We start from the raw sequence: 17715 nt of genomic DNA on the forward strand, positions 1-17715 counted from the left end.
GTTCCCAGCCAGGTCTGCTCTCCCTGCCAGTGACAGGCAGCCCCAGCATCCCCCTGCCCACTGCTCTGCACTGGCTGGGAAAGCTCCTTGCCTGAGGGAAAAGGCATTCCCAAGGAGCTGGTGTAGATGGCAAATGAATTAAACAGCATGTTGGTGGTAGCATGGAGCATCTTTTTCCTACACAGTTCCTCAAGGCAGCAATTTCATGCTAAAGACAGTGTCAGGGAACAGGTAAATAATTCTGTGAAACACTAAGGTGGAAAGGGAGTCACAGGGAACTGGAGGGACAAACAACCAGGAGCCATGTCAGGGGAGGGAAGGGCTCCAGGATTCACATTTTTTTAATCATCTCCTGGAAGGAATTTGTCTCTTTGGAAGACACCAGCACAGCTGCCACTACAGGGACAGATCCCCTCTCAGGGCAGCTGGAATGCTGCTCACACTGCTCCCTTGTTCCATGGGGATGGAACCAACCCTCCCATGGACCTCGCACAGCCCTGCAAGCTGACATTTGTGGCTCCCTGTCACTTATCAGTATTTACTCACTCTCTGCCCAAGAGGCTCCCGGTAGCTGGGAGAGGGGTGAGGAATTTCAATAATTCTACAAAGAGCAGAGGGAAGTGTTAAAAAGGGGAGAACCCCCAGCATATGCCTCACATGGGGCTGGTTCCCAGTGGCAGCAAGCTGGGATCCGGGAAGGGAGGGAGCAGATGGCAGCTCAGACTGTGGGGATATTTTTACAATTTGTTTTGAGACTCCAATCTTTAATTGCAGAGTGATGAACCTTCAGGGTGAGAAGGGGAACACAACAGCTTGTGAAGCCCTGCCAGTCTGCCCTGAACCACCCCTGTCTTCACACCAAATGTGCAGAGCTCAAACCAGGGCAATGCCCACACTGTGGGGAGCGAATTCTGGAAACTCTTTTTAAAAACTCCAACAGATTAGAGCTGATTTCTGAGGGGGCCCAAATAATCACTTGGTGTCTTAACTGAAGCCAGTTCAGGTGTCAGTCAGATCTCAGGACTGTTGCTGAGTTCTCTTTCCAGGTCTGCCCATGACCCCACAAAAAGCTGGGATGAGTCCTATGCCCTGGGCTCTATCCTTTCCTCTTATAAAGCAGAGGAAAATCTATTTCCCAGGAGGCCTTGAAGCTAAAGCAGGGTTCGTGAAACATTTTGGGGTGAAAGATACTAAGAAAAACCACAGGAAGTCTTTTATCAACTACAATCCACAACCTCTGGTGAGAGAGACACAGTCAAATCTCCAGTCAGTCAGTTCTCCATCTGCACACCAGGGCAGCCAAAGGAAGTGGAGAATAAAAAGCACACACTGAATATATTTGTACCAGTAATAAAACATTTACTAGAGCAAGCAGAAAGTAAATGCACAGCTGATAAAGAAAACATCACAATGTCACAAAACCCTGACAGCTTCTGGTACTTCTTCCAGTGGAAACAAGCCAGCGGTGGGTGCTGACATGTTCCAATTGAAAAGTTCTTCCCTACCTTGTGGCAAAAAAAAAAAAAGAAGTTAAAAAATGGGTAATACACACGACGAGTTAAAAATGGGCAAGCAAGATTTTATAGATTTACTACGTGTCCAATACAGGGCCAGATTGGAGCTGTTTTTCATTAACTTTTTCTGGGTTCTCCCTAAAGGCTTCTGAGTAACAGATCCCTGAATTTCTGAGTGAAGCCTCTTCCTTTAGCCACACTTGCTGGGGGCTCCAGCCTCTGATTGTTGTGGTGATTGTTTTCCCTTTTTTGTTTTTAATTTGAAGAAAGCACTCAACCCTCTCAGAACAGAGGGTGCATAGGCACAGCAGAGAGACAGGTTTGCTATGCAGGCTTCCACCAGAATGAGGGATATTAGGAAATAGGAGGTTCTTCAAAAGAAAAGAAATATCTGGGCAATGGGGTTGGAATTAAAGTACTGACCACAAACAAGCCAGGGAGTCCAACCTACACTACAAGTGAATTTGTGATTTGCTGAGCTGGAGAAGGATCCCTTGAACAGCTCCACACACACCAAAAAAAAAAAAAAAAAAAAAAAAAAAAAAAAAAAAAAAATTAAAAAAAAAAATAGAAAAATCAACTTGCTCTGCCCCACCTTCAGCAAAGCAAATTGATGCATTCTTAGGTGATGGGGAAAGAGGTAAGGGCAACGTGGAGGCCAAATTATTTAGGGAGAATATGTGAAAAGGAGAGGGGGGAAGAACTCACCATACTGACCAAACTGCTGCAAGATTAATGTCTAACAGGCAGGTCCTGAGCATCTCTAGGTGGACTGGACTGGTTTGTAAATGTGAACGCTGGTTAAGAAAAGACTAATTTATACTTCTATGGACAACAGTTTCTTAACGTTCCAAGGATGTGGAACAGCTTCTTTTTGTCAAGAAGATCTGTTTAAATCCAGCAGAGTCACTTGAGCACTGAATATTTCAAACCCAGAACCCAGGGAACTTTATCAAAATGATTTCTTTCACTAGGTGTTGTGTGCATTTCGTTCAGGTGAATCTGTCCGCAGATGAACTTGCATGGGGGTTCTCATGGTTTCCTTCTCCTGCCCCAGCTGCTCAACAACCAGTTACCAGAAACCCCAAGAAATCCTCTGGAAAAAGACAACACTACCTGCAGAGATTCCAGGCTGTGAACCCCCAGCTTTTAACTGTCCCACCGGCTCTTCTTCCGTTTTGGGGGCTCTGGGACAGCAAAACCATCTGTCTTGTTGTCCCGGCTGTTGGCATCCTTCCTGTTCTCTCCATTCCTGCTCTCGCTGTTCCTCCCTTCAGTGCTGTTCCTGCTGTCGCCGTTGTTGCGGTTCCCACCGCCCGGGAAGTCGGTGAAGTGCCGGCCCTCGCTGTGGCGATGGACGTCCCCGTGGCGGCCGTCACCGTGCCGGGAGGGGTCACTGTGGCGGCCGCCACCTTCACCGTGGCGTTGGACGTCGTTGTAGCGCTGGACGTCGTTGTAGCGGCCGCCACCCTCTGCGCGGCCACCGCCCTCCCCACGCCGCGGGGCCTCGCCGTGGCGACTGGGCCGGTTGTCGTTGTACCGTTCTCTGACAACGCCACCAACGCCGCCGCCGCCTTCTCGACTGTTGGTGCTGGTGTTTGTGTTGTTGAAGCCCTGTGCTCCGACACTCGGGAAGGTGGGAACGCTGCTCAGATTGCCGGTGCTGGTGAAGCCCGGGACACCCTTTGCTGCCACCATGGCCGCGATGGGGCTCTCGGGGTTGGCAGCGTTTTGCTGCGCTGAACTCGTCGGGACGGAGTTCAGGCTCCCAGCGCTGGTCCAGCCGCTGGCACCAGCAGCAGAGCTCCCAGTCTTTTGGTTATTTAAACTTGCAGCAACAAAGTGACTCTTGTACTGGGACTGCAGGAAAGGGAGAGACAAAAGAGAGCAGGTTTGGCTCTGTGCTGCCCCACAGAACACGGAGTCACGGTGCGTTCACAAGCCCACCTTGGATTTTGGGAAACAGAGTTCCTAGAAAAAGTCAGTCTTGGAGTGATTACATTCTTGCTGTGCTTATGGACACCCAGTAACGGGCACCTCCTCCCAGACCACAGGGACAAGGGAATTCTTACATTGAGGGGTTAATTTTTACACTGAAGAGACAAAGCTTCTGTTTCCCCTTTCGCTTGCAATTACATTATTGCTGCTAAGCAACCTCAACAGAATCAAGCCCAGGTGCAGAATCCAGAAAGGAAAAAGAACAAAGAGGCAGCAGAAAACAAAGAAAGTTTGGCAAATTTGTGCAAACGTGTTCGGTCCAGCCTGCACCTAATTCCACCACTCAGGACTGCAATGCTGAGTGTGCTCCAAGTGACACAGCCACAACCACCACACTCAACTTCCCTGAAATAACAGGGCTGCTGCATTTTCAGGGCAGAGAAGAATCCAAGCATGGAACCAACCTGGAAAGCTGCTTTCATTGCTGTCAGCCTGTCCCCCATGGCCCCCGTGGATGGCTTGTAGGCCTCGTAGTTGCTCATCACACTGTTGTTGTTTCCACGGTCCTGCGCAAAACCACAAAGGGCAACTGCAGAGGTTTATCCCACACAGGCACACTCAATTCAACCACTCCCCAAATCTATCCTGTCCCTGCACTCAAGGAAAGATATCCACTAAGGATGACAGACTTCTGGAGAGCCCTGAGCAGTGGAACAGTTAGCTCCATTTTTTTTCTGCCAAAAATCAGCCTGGAAATGGCTTTTGAAGTAATTTATTAGTATTTATTTTACAGTGACAGTCTATGAGGAATCTCCAAACCTTCTGGATCACGCTGGCTCTAAAAAAAAGCAGCTCTTGACAAGAGAACAGCACAGGAGACTTTCACTTGACATATCTGATCCTAACTCTGAAAGATGCTGAGCTATGAGAACTTTTAAAGCAGACACTGTAATCCAGTACCAAGATTTTTTAAATTAAAGAATCATCTTTAATCACTAAGTGAAAAAGTTCCAAGAATCTGTGAACAACCTTCTCAGCATCTCTACTTACGGTATTTTCTGAGCCCAGCCCGGGGCGTTCGCGGTATCCCAAGCCTCCACCACCAATATTCAGCTTCTTGCCTTTCCCTCCTTTAAAACGGGATTTCCGGAACCACGGATTCTGTAACAAAAGGATAAATGTTTCTCAACACAGGGAATAAAAAGCTTCATAAATGCATGTAATGAGAATGAGAAAAAAAGGACACTGAGCATTTCGAAAGACAAACAAATACTGTTTTCCATTCAACCACACAGCTGCTGTAGACAGTTGTGCCATGTGAGTCTGATGCTTTGGGTTACAAATGCTTTCTATGAAAACTAATTTTATGCCTTCAACTCTCATCCATGTTAAGGTTTTGGGGGTTTGAATTCTAATAAACCCAGGAATAAACACAATTTCCAATGCCATCACTTAGGAGTTCTGCTCTTGCTCATACTTTGGTCACTGATTTAGCCCAGTGCTTGGCTAAGGAGAAATGAGGGTCTGTCACCAAAACTTTCTATACCAAGCAGTGGCCAGGGAATGTCAGCCCAACCAGACCTCCTGTTTCCAGGTGTTTAAGTATTAGCTGGCTGCACCTCTTTTTATGCCCTACAGTCTCTCCAAATGTAAATAAGTCAGCTGACTTCTACATGCTCCTCTCAAGGCAGCCAGGGAAGCTCTGCCTCACTAATTCTGTTCCTTCTGAAAATGCTGCCTCTCTATGTCAGAGAAAGTATTTTCATTTGGCAGCTGCTGTTCAAGCTGCTTGCTAATGTAGCCACAGGCTTGCTAATCCATCTCTGAATTTGGGAGTTGGGCTCTCTTGCAGCTACACAGGCAGCAAAAGACAAGAAATTAAAGAGTGGATGAGTTCAGTGGCACAAGCACAATTGCTGCAGCTACCTGTCATACCTATATATAGCAAACCTGCCAGAGAGCACTGCCAAGCAGGTGGAATGATCAAGCAACAACCCTTTCACAGAGGGAATGTCCCTGTAATTGTTTTCTAGTTTAGCTTTCAACTAAGCTGCATCTCCCAGGTGCCTGCTATAAATCTGACTGCAATGAGACACTGGAATGCTCTGCTGGCATCAGCAGATTACAGCTCCTAATTTCCTAGGCAGTGCCTGGTCCCAAAATAGATCACATACTGTGCCGGTTTGGCCAAAGGCACAGAAAGGCACAAATTAATTTCTGGACATAGAGCGGTGATAGGGGATACACATCATAAAGTCACCCCAAGACACATACTGTGTTCCAAAATCTTCATGGATTCTTTCAAAGGCCATTAAAAACACTAGGAAACCTACTTTAAACCACAACAGGTCCCCAAAAGGTCACCACTAACACATGATGGAGCCTGTGACATGAGCTGGCTGATTTTGTGCTGAATCTGGAGTGAAACTTCCTCATCTCAAGTAGTTTTGCTGGCTCATACCTGCATTGCCAGATCCAGCAGCTCTTTGGAGACGTGTTGGTTGGCACCCTCCAGGTTTCTGACGAGGTCACCAGCGAAGTTGCTGTCCTTGGGGGTCAGCAGAGTGTAAGCGACGCCCTTCTCCCCCGCGCGGCCGGTGCGGCCGATCCGGTGGGTGTGGGTGTCTATGTCCCGAGCCACGTCATAGTTGATGACAGTCTTGATGGAAGGGATATCCAACCCTCGAGCTGGAAGAGAGAGCAGTGTGGTGGGAAGTGTCGTTATCCCCAACTAACTCAAAGCAATCCCTCTGGTACCAGGGTATCACCCTACTCTGGTCCAGCGGGCAAAAGGAATGTCAGCTGATGAATGAACAGCAACCACTTCCTTAAGACACAGCTTTCCTTTCTGCATATTAAAAAATATGTCAGACTGTAATTTAGGCATCATTAAGAGACTAAAAATAACCTCCCTTCCCAATGCCATGTACTGCACAGGCACACAGTGTGACGACTCTTGGGGGTGTTTGTGCAGGGCCAGGAGCTGGGCTCCATGATCCCTGTGGGTCCCTTCCAGCTCAGGATATTCCATGGTTCTGAAAAGCACCTGGAACACAGTGTCCTAGAGGTGCAGAAGCCAACCTGGTTGCCTTCCACTGCAACATGTTTGCCTTTCTGTGATACCCACAGCTTGTCTGAGCTGCCTTCCAGAAGGTCACGTACCTGCCACATCAGTAGCTACCAGTATGGGGATGCCCTTTTTCTTGAACTCCGAAATGACTTTATTTCTCTCACTCTGGTCCATGTCCCCATGAAGCAGCCCCAGGTTATGATCCTCCTGCTTGAGGTTATTGGCCAGTTCCTCTGCGTTGGCTTTCTTGGTGACAAAGAGGAGGACGCTCCCGGAGGACGTGAACTCCACGAGGCGCCGTGTCAGCCAGTTCCACTTGCTGGGCCCAGAGGGGAAGATCTCCACAATCTGAGTGACATCTTCATTTGCCTAAGGGGAGAAATGTCCTCAGTGAGGAAGGTGGGAGGAATCAACAGACTCCTAAATTAATACAGTGCAGCACAGCTCACAGCACTACCTGCAAGTTTCTTTGAAAGACAGGATTTTTACATATTTTAATATTATTTCAAGGATGATGCTCCCACTATACAGTAACAGTTTAGATCAATGAATGGAGGCCCTGTGACTGAGCTGGGAAAGCTGCTGCTTTTCTTAAGCAAAATTAAGGAAAAATTTTCCCAGAAAGAAGAGCTTCATGCAGACATTTTTTTTGTTATACGGGGACCCGATGTAAAAAATAAAAAATACAGAGAACTGGTTAAAAGAAGAATGTTCTGAAGGCATCTTGTGAAATTTCTCAACTGTTTGAATATATTATTAGCAAAGTTTCTTCCCAGCGAATTTACATCTGGGCACTTCATCAGCTTCCTACCAGATCCCAGCCTGCCAATAGTTCAGCTGTCACTGTCAAGCAAGTCCAGCATCAACATTCCCACGTAAAACATACGAAAGAGCTTTTAAGTCTCAAATCCTTCATTGCAGAAGTTGCAACGGCTTTGTTCATGCTTTTGAGACAAAACTAAAAGATACATCCATTGATTCAGCCTAATAACAAAAATAAACCACTCCATTAATGTTTTACTCCTTGATGAAACCTCCCACCACTTCAGGAATATTTGTTGGCAGGAAGAAGGTCAGTAAGATAAAAATAAAAACGCACAAAACTTTCTATTTTTGCTAAGCACAAATTATTTAAAACTAAATATAAATGATGATTTTTGCAGTTTAACTTCAATTTCAGAGAACAGAAACACAACAACTCCTTGCTCTGAGTGTCTCACAAGTATCATGGAATCACCTCTCCAATGTCTCCTTGCACAACCCGAATTGGGTCAATCAGAATATCCCGGGCCAATTTCTCAATCTTCTTACGGAACGTGGCACTGAACAAGAGGGCTGGAAGAGAAACAGGGTTCAAACTCCTTGAAGTAGAAACTTTCTTTCAGAACTGTGAAAACACTGCACGGATGTTGTGAAGGAGGACTTGGATTCCTGAGTGTCAGTGAGCTGAAGCTGAGGTTTTATGGATTCTAATGGAAATTACCAACCACTGTTAGAATACCACAAAGTGGAAACACATTTCATGGCATCTGAAATGTTGATAATATGGGACCCTGCTGTGAACTTTCTCTCATGGCAGCTCAGAACACTGAATTTCAAGGCATATGAACATGAATTCAGCTAATCATCTTTGCTCTGAGTGCAGTCAGTGGAGGGATTACAGGGAGATAAGCTGAATGCCCACATGTCACAACTACGCCCTCCCAACAGCCCACCAGTGAGAACAACACCAGTGGACTTTGGCACAAGTCTCCTGGTGTGGCTGTGTCCAGAACTGGAAATCCAAGCTCTGCTCCAGACTCACTGTTTACTCACTCTGTCTGTCAGGACGTACGTGGCTTGCAATTGATCTGACCTGATACTCTGCAAAGGAGAAGAAATGCTCTAATCAACCCTGTATGCTCATTATTTAGTAGAAGTAAGTCAAAATGAAGTTTCACTGCTTTATTTGACACATAATCATAGAATGAATGAATGCTTCTCACTCACTATTTAATTTTACAGACCCACAAAGCTGGGACTGGGCACCACTGCTTTCCAAAACAGTGACTTTGGTTCAATACGTACCAAACCCCATATCAAACATTCTGTCAGCTTCATCAAACACAAGGTAAGTGACTCTCTGAAGGTTCGTAGCTTTCTTTTTCACATGATCAATCAAACGACCCTAGTAAGAGAAAGCTCCAAGTTTTTAAAGCATATTTAAAAACATGTTAATATATACAACCACCTAGCTGCTTTTTATCCTGACTTACCAGAGACTTAGAACAGAAAACATCTCAAGGCTTCAGTCTAGAATTAGTGTCAATATTCACAACATAGGAACAGATTCTTGTAACCTTTTTCAAGTCCAACAGTGCAAACCCCTGTACTTGGTGCACACAGGTACTTACTGGAGTGCAGACCACGATCTCTGCCCCCTCCTGCAGGGCCTTGGCTTGCTCCCACATGCTCCCTCCTCCATACACAGCCACGGAGCGCAGGTTATACGCCTTGCCAAAGCGCTTGCACTCGGAGTGGATCTGAGGGTGTGACACAAACACAGCACAGCTCACGTCAGACAGCTCTGAGACAACACACCGACCTTGCAAATTCAGCTCGGCTTTTGAAATGCCCTTTTCAGCTACTAACTTAACGAAATTATTCCAAACTCCTCAGGGATGAATACTTTGACACATGTGGGTAATTTCCAGTAACTTGAGAAACCTATTTAGGTATCCAACAATAATTTAACCTGCAGGCTCTATCCTTTTGCACATAACAATGCAATGCATCCACAGCATTCTTATGCCTAAAAGTAATACAGGAGCACTGTGCAAAAATTTAAAATTTTAGATTTGTCATGATCTTTCAAGAAAACAAGGGTAGATAAGAGGTGTGAGCTGGAGCCAGGCTACTCATGCACAGAGTAGTTTTTTCAAATACTTTCCTGAGGTTCTCTGATAATTTTTGCCAAGAGTTTTGCCTTCTTCTCCAAGAAGACTGGCTGGCACACACAGGAATGCTCCACACCTACCTGCTGGCAGAGCTCCCTGGTCGGGCAGACGATCACTGCAATGGGACCATCCCCTGGTTCAAGCTCCTTCTGATCCATGATGTGGATCAGCATTGGCCAGATGAAGGCGGCTGTTTTCCCACTTCCAGTCTTAGCAATCCCAATCATGTCTCTGCCACTTAGGGCCACTGGAACACCCTGAAAAGAAGGAGATTCTAACCCCACATTATGCCCACCATAGTGTATCCTTGTGCTAGACAGTACAGGAACACTCAGGTAACGAGGAAAGCCCACCACAGAGGACTCGCAGCAACAATTTGCCAATGCTCACACGGTTTTATTGCCAAGTTCAGCTCTGAATTGGTTTATTTTAAGGGCTGGAAACCATTACTGTGTTGGACTACTGGTGGCCTGTATGAAATCAATGTTTGGGCACGGTACAGCACCCCAAGGATATGTTTATATGTACACAAATGTATCTTGTCCAGCTCTAAGAATGCTAAAAACATTGCAGTAGAATCCCTTTAGTTTGCATGGCTCTTCAAGGAATAAAGCTGTCAATATACGGCTCTTTATTCAGCTACTGCTATGGTTATTTTTAATACAACCTCTAAAAAAAAAACCACAAACCCTGAACTTCTCATACATTTCTTTAAGCGAGAGACATCACTTGAATGTTCTTCATTTGCCAAAAAATACAATGAAAAAGGAATATGGATATATTTACAGCAGTCATTTAACAAGGAAAAAAAAAGTGGGTAAACTTCTATTTAAAAAATATCAAAGCTATTTTTCTAGAAAAACCCATGGCTCTCTGCAAGCAACTAGAATTTGTCACATCCTCATGTGGATGAGGGAGCTTCGCATGCATTCTTTCAGTTCTCTTTAGAAGTTTGAGAATGAACAACACTCACCTGACACTGTATTGGAGTGGGTTGGGTATACTCAGATTTCCTAATCTGATGCATAAGTTGCTCATCAAACCCAAAATGAGCAAAACTACTGCCAGGCCTTGGAGGAGCAGCCCCGGAGACCTTGGAAAGACAAAAAGATCTTTGTTCATGAACAGTGAGAGAAAAACAAAGAGCAATCTGTTAAAAAAAAAAAAAAAAAAAGCGTCAAGGGTCTCTCTGCCTCTGAAAAATAACTTTACTTTTTGAGTGGATGTTAAATGTAACTGGGTGCAAATTCAAATGTGTTGTGTAAACAAGACTTTCAGGTATAAAAATTTAATTATCTGTCAATCAACATGAGATACTCAACATCATTTTTACCTCCTTGTGTATAACTGGTGTTCTACCCCAAATAATTCCCTTCACAGAAGGTCACCCCACTAACATGTTACAAATGGCAAAGAACTAATTTCTGCATATCTAACTCCTAGCTTTAAACTCCTAGCTTCTGCTTTAACTCCTAGGTCTCAAGTGTCAATCCTCACTGTCCACTTTCACAAATCCATAGGAGACTTTCAAGAAAACAAGATCACTGGAAGTGTCCGAGAGGCCTGGATTCAAAAGCAGGAGTTCCCTGTGAAAATCTTCATTAAAACTAAGATAGTCTGAAAATAAAAGGGAGTTAAAAGCTGCTGGGAGGACAGTTCTGTGACCAGCTTACCCGGAGATTCAGCTTGTGCCGTAACTCCACCACTTGCTGCGGGGTCAAGCTGGTGATCTCCTCGTGCTCATCGTAGAAATTTTTCTCAAATGGTGGGTATTCAATCTGCAAGATAATTAATTAATTAATTACTCAGTTAGTCCAGACTCAAGATTCCATTTTTTCTGAAGTTCTTAATTGTCTGCCAGAACATTTGCTTAAATGATGCCATTTCTCAAGGACCTTTGATATGACTTACCTAAGAAAGCACTGAAATATTACAGGGGCCTTCTCAGCTCCTCCTCTCTGGAATGCCTCAAACAGAACAGAACAGAATTCCCTCCTACCTCTGAATGGTCAATAGGTGGAAGAGGATCAATGATTTTTTTGGACGGTGCAATCGGATTCCCATCACTATCGTACTCCAGGTTATCCTCTTCCTCCTCTTGCACCACACCAGCAGTGGGGTTCTCAGCCATGTAGCGAAAATATGCTTCCTGCAGCAAAACAGATCAGCAAACTCACATACAATAGGATGCAAAATTACTACTGTTTGTTGAAGTGATGTCTGTGCTAAGTGGCTGTTTGCTTTCACACCTACCATTGAGGAAAAAGTAACTACATTCGCGAGAACTGATTCTTCTAATAAATACCAACAGATACATCCCGAAGGACAAGAAGTACAAATAAAGAAAACAACTCCAGTTTCAGCTACACCACAAAATGCTCCTAAAAACCAAACTCCTCTTACGTGTCTGCTTAACAACTCCTTCTACCAAGTCTTGTTACATTTAACAAGGATCTATTCTTATTTCCATATGAACAAAGCACAAACGCTGTAGGTTTCTAACCAGAAAGTACATTGTTACTAAGCATATGATGTTTATTTTTTTAAACATGCTATGCCAAAGATAGTTTCTTTCACATCTGTTGTTGACTCTCTCAATGAAAAATAGATACAGTTTCATTTCTCAAAGTCTAGTTAGGGGAAGTAAAGAAACTATTTCAGAAGAGTCCTTCAAGACAAGCCCAAATTAAAACACTGTCACCCTGTCACACGCAATCCTCACAGCTCACAAAGATGTTTGTGTCTCCCAGATTCTCACTGGCACACCAAGACTTTCTCATAGAGAAAACACCAGTCTCGCTTGACTTGAAGCAAATATTTAAGATCAGATTTGTCAAACAAGGCTCAATTACAAATATATATGTATATACTCATCTGGCTTTTCCATTCTCCTGGCCAATTTTCCCTCAGTCACAGAGCTATGCACACAATACACTTGAACAACAACTGTCCCCAAGCATAAAGTCATCTCTGCTCAAACTTTGGCACAGCTACACACACCACTGGCAGCAGAGCCCTCACGGCCAGACAACCCTGCCAAGCTCTGCATTAATGCAAGTAACACAAGAGTTAGTAACTACAACTCAGTAGTAAGGTACATTTTGAAATTAAGTTTTTTCTCTTTATTATTTTGGCTACAGTGATGCTTATAAACCTCAATGAGAACTGGAGCTTCTCTGAAAACAGGGATCAAAAAAGCCTGATTCTTGCCCTGAACAGACCCCACATACCACTGCAAGGAGCCTCCACAGTCCAACAGCCCCTCCCTGGTGTCCCCTGGAGCTGACTGTGCTAATTACAATTTGTAAGATCCTTGGACACTGAACAACCTATACAGGAATCTGAAGTTCAAACTGACTGAAAAAAAATCTTCTTCAATGAATGCAACTGTCTAATATTCTTCTTAAAACACCTAGAAGGGTAGAGACCACAGAGTAACCACTACAGCTTCCTGCTGAATTGTCCGGATACTGTGCATGATACTGGAATTTTGTTTGTCCCTAGTAGTTATGTGTTTGGAGAGGAAAGGTAAAAAAAACCAAAACAACAAGAAAGAAGATAGAAAGACTGCATAGGAACTCACTTGGTCATCTTCCTCTTCAATGTCATCTCGAATACCCCTGGAAAAACAAGCGGAGAAAAAACTTCCCTGCAAGTGTTCCACAGACTCAGCTCAACAGTTTCATTTGATTAGTGCTGAGCTCCAGATTTTGTGGAAGAGACAACGCTATCAACTCGGCAACATTCATATTCCCAACCCATGGAGTTTTCATATCTGGTGCCAACCATGGCAGTGACCCTGCAAAGACTTCTCTTTACTTCTAGTACTGAGACTGAAAGATTAGGACTCCATCTTCCCAGCAGAAGCCACATCAAAGATCATTCTGGTCTAAGCTCTCGATGCTACAGAAGAGCCACAACTGAAGAGGAATATGAGCCAGGAAGTGCAAATCCAGTTCAGAACTTCCCCAGGTGGTGATTTGGATCCAGTGTTCTGTTTCAGGACCATGTATACCTGATCAACCCCATGCAATGTAACTTCTACAAATATATCTGACATTTCTATCAAGAATCAACAGCATAACTATTTTCCTTGGTCAAAACAAATAGATAAGCTGCACAAATTTAAACTGTTTTTAAACTCCAAACCCCAATTGTCACGTGCCACCTAATCTATCAGCTTCAATGTCTAAAAACTAAGTGCAAGTTTGGAAGAGTCTCCAGTAGGCCAGGTACAGCAGCACTGAGTTATTTTGCTCACATAAATGCAATTTTAAGCTAAACCATCCTGATCTCTCCAAGGGTGTGGGAAGCAGAAAAACTATCCAGGCTGATCTGGAAGGTGGCAGGAATACAACGTGCTGCCCCAATTTCTGTGGCCTGGAAAGGCTTCTCACGTGGGATAACTCTCCGTGTTGCTGCCGTTTGCCACAGGATGATGCCATGGATTCTTCCCTATTATTGCATTTTCACAGCACAAATCGTTATCCACAGGATATCATGCACTGGTTAATGATGTTTATTAGGTATATACTATACTGTCTAATGAACAACCATCATCAACAGAATGCACTGGAATTCTCTGAGCACCATACAAGACACTGGTAGGAATGGGAATGATAAAAAAGAACTTACTTAACGTTCTTTTTTTCTTTGTCTTTATCTTCGAGTCTCTTCATGTCTCGAGCAGCTTGATCCTAACAGGTCATAAAATTGTCACATGTTAAAAAAGACCAAGATGGTAAAACATGTAAGGGAAAAATGTTCCTGCATAATTAGACCATTATGTCACAGAGACAACACTTCTTGGACTAAGCTTTGTCTTGTTCCGTATCTGATTATGCTAAATAAATTCTCCTACCAATACCTTTGAATTTACATACTCTAAGCTTGTGACGATGCTGTTGAAAAAATAAACTACCCATATTTCTCCTGAACCCAACTAATAACAGAACTGTAGCTAAGAAACAGCTCATGATAAATACAAACAATTTCCATTTAGGTAGTGAAAAATGCACAAAACCTTAGTTTGATGTTTAGAGACAAGCAGAGCTCTATGTTGTATTGTTCTGACATCCTAAAAGCAGTTAAATAGTTAAGTTATTGTAAGTCATATCCACTCTCTGCCGATCTAATTCATTTTTGAGTTCTAACTAACACCATTCTACACAAAACCCAAAGTCAAGTGGCATTTTGACCGCAGCTGCCAAAGCCCTGAGTGATATTTGCTGCCCCTGACAGCACACAGGTACAGCCACATCAATGAATAAACATTTCCCGAGCCTGGTCTTGCCTCCACTTCAGCCATGAATGCCTCCAGAGGATCATCATCACTGTCAGAGTCTGCAGATTTGGAATGGAACTGCTGCCGAGTGGGGGAATTCTCTGCGGGAATGTAGGGCAATTCCACATTGCTGGAATCTTCCTCTTCATCCTCAAAGTACCTGAAAAGAGATGAACAACAGTCCAGTCAGCACATAGTTTACAGCACTGCGCTGTCTTTCATGGCTTCTGGTTGAGTCAAGGTACCCACACAGACAATAAAAGTCAGTATGGACACAAGAGAAGATGTTGAGATTTATTTATTTACAATTATTCATGTTATAAGTTCAAAGTGATGGCAGGGCAAGTAGATAATATGAAACTCAGCTTCTCTCCATCTTTCTTGTAGGCTCCCTTCAGTAGGTCAGCCCCAAACTTCTCCAGGTTTAACAATCCCAACCTTCTCAGCCTTACTTACACATTTATGCAGCCAATAGAAGGGTTAGTAAAGAATTGTGGAGATCAATGTTTTCCTGTGCAAAAGACACCCAAATTTATCCTGCTTGGCTCCAACTTTGAGAGCACCATAGAGTGAATAAAATACGTTCTAGAGAGGGGAAAGCTGGAGGAGGAAAGCTTCCATGGGCTACTGTAGTATCTCACAGTCTTCTAAGTATATTATTATGTATTTATATATACAAACATCACAGATACTTCCCCTGACCTCGGAAACATAAAACCATTAAAATCTAGAGCTACAGAAACACGAGAAATAACGGTACTTACGCATTCTCCTCATCAAAATTTGCTCTCTTTGACCCGATTTTGTAGAAGGAAGGCAGCTGAGGAGGCCCCGATTTTGCGAACGCTGCCGAGGAGCCGGCTGTGCCAAAAGCACTGTGGGACTGCTGAGACAGCTTGGGCTCCTCTTTCTTCCCAGGTGTTATGGCAAATCCACCAAACCCGAAGCCTCTCTTCGTACCAGGTCCGCCTTTATTCCAATTCATGATGTCCCCAATATACCTGTTAACATGAGAAAAGACAAATTAATGCCCTTTCTGCTTCAGGCAGTTATAGATAATTGCCATTATTTTTCTTGTTACTTGATCCCTTCAGTCATGACACAGGGACTTGTGGAACTCTGAGAGACAAGAGTTTAATCTGTTTCCCAAAAAGGATGGGGCTCTGCTCTTTTGTCAGTGTGAACATATCCACAATTCCAGAGAAGAATAAAACAAAGTGGCTGTCTTCCAGAACAGGTTGTGTCCTTCAAGGATTACTCAAACATATTTAAGATGTTACCTGTCCTGTTTGCAGTCTAAGACAAACAAACCCAAGGCCAGAACTTTGAACATCAGGAGGAACAAGAGACGAAAAGGCAGCTCGGTGCATATTTTGCATGTCCACATCGTCCCATCTGGAAGTGTTTCACGGCTTGTCAATATCTCACTCCTGCAACCCAGCAACCTCCAGAGAAATGGGCCCAGGGCAGCACAAGGCTCGTGTGAGCCCAGGCACATCTCTGCCAAAAGCCAACTCCCTTTGCCTCTTAAGACAGCACCTTCAGCCACATACATGATCTCTCTATATTATGCACACATATTTATATGCTCTCCAACCTCTATTTTTCAAACAATATTTTAAACACTCCACATAGCATGTCTGCCCAGAACTTGATATTCTAAGATGAAGACTGAACTGATATATTAATATTTACAGTTTCCATTCTTGAGTCATTTCATTATCTGCATGGTCAAGCAAATCATACCTGTAAGGCAGGAAAGAGAGGAAGACACCCACTGCTTTCCAATGCATTATAATTAGCTGTCCAAAGGCTACAAGTCTTATTAAACAAATCCTCACACTAGGAATCTTCAATGAGATCAGAACTCACTGGCAAAAAAACAGCTTCCAAACAATCGGAAGGTAAATACTGCAGCCGGTCCCTGTGCTGAACATTTACCAGCTTGGGGCTTGCTCAATAAATCTCGAGTCAAGACCAAAGCTCAGTAGCACGTTTTGGGGGAAACTCTGCTCTCCAGCTCTTCATGGCAGCAGCTGACCCTGGAGTCCTGTTTTCCCTCTTGTCCTGACACACCTTGTAGCTTTTACACCCGCGGATCTGTGGCACTGGGAGATCAAAATGTACAATACAGGAATAAGAGGCGGAACCGCATTTCTGCCGTGACAGCACAGTGGGAATCTTTGAAAACTGTTAACTTAAAATCTGATTGTAAGGACTCTTCCTCACTGTACTTACCTACCTTTTTCCTCCCTTCGGCTATCTCAAAAAATAAGAAGGGCCACTTTTTTATAGTCATACATCAGCAAAAGTACAAAATGTGGTCAGATCGCCCACTCGCCAGCAGCGAGTGAACAGGGACTGGTTCCCACAGGACGCAGAGACCACAGGAAAACTCCCGAGGCTTCGCTGCCCTGTGGCCGCCGTTCCGTGGGAGGAAACGCGCGGGGCACGGACCCTTCCGGCGGCCGCCGGGATCCGCGGGCACGGGCCGCGATGCGCCTCAGCCGCTCCCGTTCCAGGAGGGAAGGGCGGAGGAACTCCCGCGCGCCGGGATCGCCCTCCCCAGGGCACGGCAGGGACCAGGGCCGGGGCGGGGACGGGAGCCCCGGACAGGCGCTGTCCCGGCACACCGGGCCCTGCGCGGGCCCTTCCCGCCCGCGGAACCGCGGTGCGGGGCGGGCCCTTTGTGCGGGGCAGGCCCGGGCTGCCCGCGCCCGCTCCAGGCCGCGGCTACGGCGGGTCCCGCCCGCGAGAGGTCCCGCAGGCCGGCGGGGGAAGACACGCCGCCGCGCTCGGCCCGGCCTCGCTGCCCTCCCTTGCCCCTCAGCCCCCCGCACTCACCCTCAGCCCCGCAGCCGTCGCCGCCACTTCCCCGGTTACCGGGCGGGGGGGTGGAGACGCGACGCACCGACGTGCCCACGCTCCGTACGTGATGACGCGCGGCGGCCGCGCGCCCCCCCGGCGCACGCG

The 17715-nt window shown here is 45.2% G+C and overlaps 1 protein-coding gene across 2 annotated transcripts; it reads right to left on the reverse strand.

Annotated features, from left to right (window-relative positions):
• Nucleotides 1-1334: 1334 nt before the first annotated feature.
• On the reverse strand, nucleotides 1335-17665 carry DDX42 (DEAD-box helicase 42). 2 transcript variants are annotated; one of them, XM_039564508.1, is made up of 18 exons: nucleotides 17587-17665; nucleotides 15507-15743; nucleotides 14752-14902; nucleotides 14094-14155; nucleotides 13042-13078; nucleotides 11458-11607; nucleotides 11132-11236; nucleotides 10432-10551; nucleotides 9539-9715; nucleotides 8916-9044; nucleotides 8590-8689; nucleotides 8338-8385; nucleotides 7760-7857; nucleotides 6615-6891; nucleotides 5914-6140; nucleotides 4503-4613; nucleotides 3917-4018; nucleotides 1335-3374 (listed from the first exon to the last, which is right to left on the reverse strand). In XM_039564508.1, the coding sequence occupies exons 2-18, from the start codon at nucleotides 15725-15727 to the stop codon at nucleotides 2664-2666; spliced, it is 2826 nt and encodes a 941-aa protein (XP_039420442.1). In that variant the 5' UTR covers nucleotides 15728-15743; nucleotides 17587-17665; the 3' UTR covers nucleotides 1335-2663. The 2 variants fall into 2 exon arrangements, with proteins under 2 accessions (XP_039420442.1, XP_039420443.1); XM_039564509.1 differs by lacking the exons at nucleotides 13042-13078; nucleotides 14752-14902; nucleotides 15507-15743; nucleotides 17587-17665 and having other exon boundaries at nucleotides 14094-14160.
• Nucleotides 17666-17715: the final 50 nt, after the last annotated feature.

The sequence above is a fragment of the Corvus cornix genome, chromosome 23 (assembly GCF_000738735.6).
Source record: "Corvus cornix cornix isolate S_Up_H32 chromosome 23, ASM73873v5, whole genome shotgun sequence".
In the NCBI taxonomy this organism is placed as follows: Eukaryota; Metazoa; Chordata; class Aves; order Passeriformes; family Corvidae; genus Corvus; species Corvus cornix.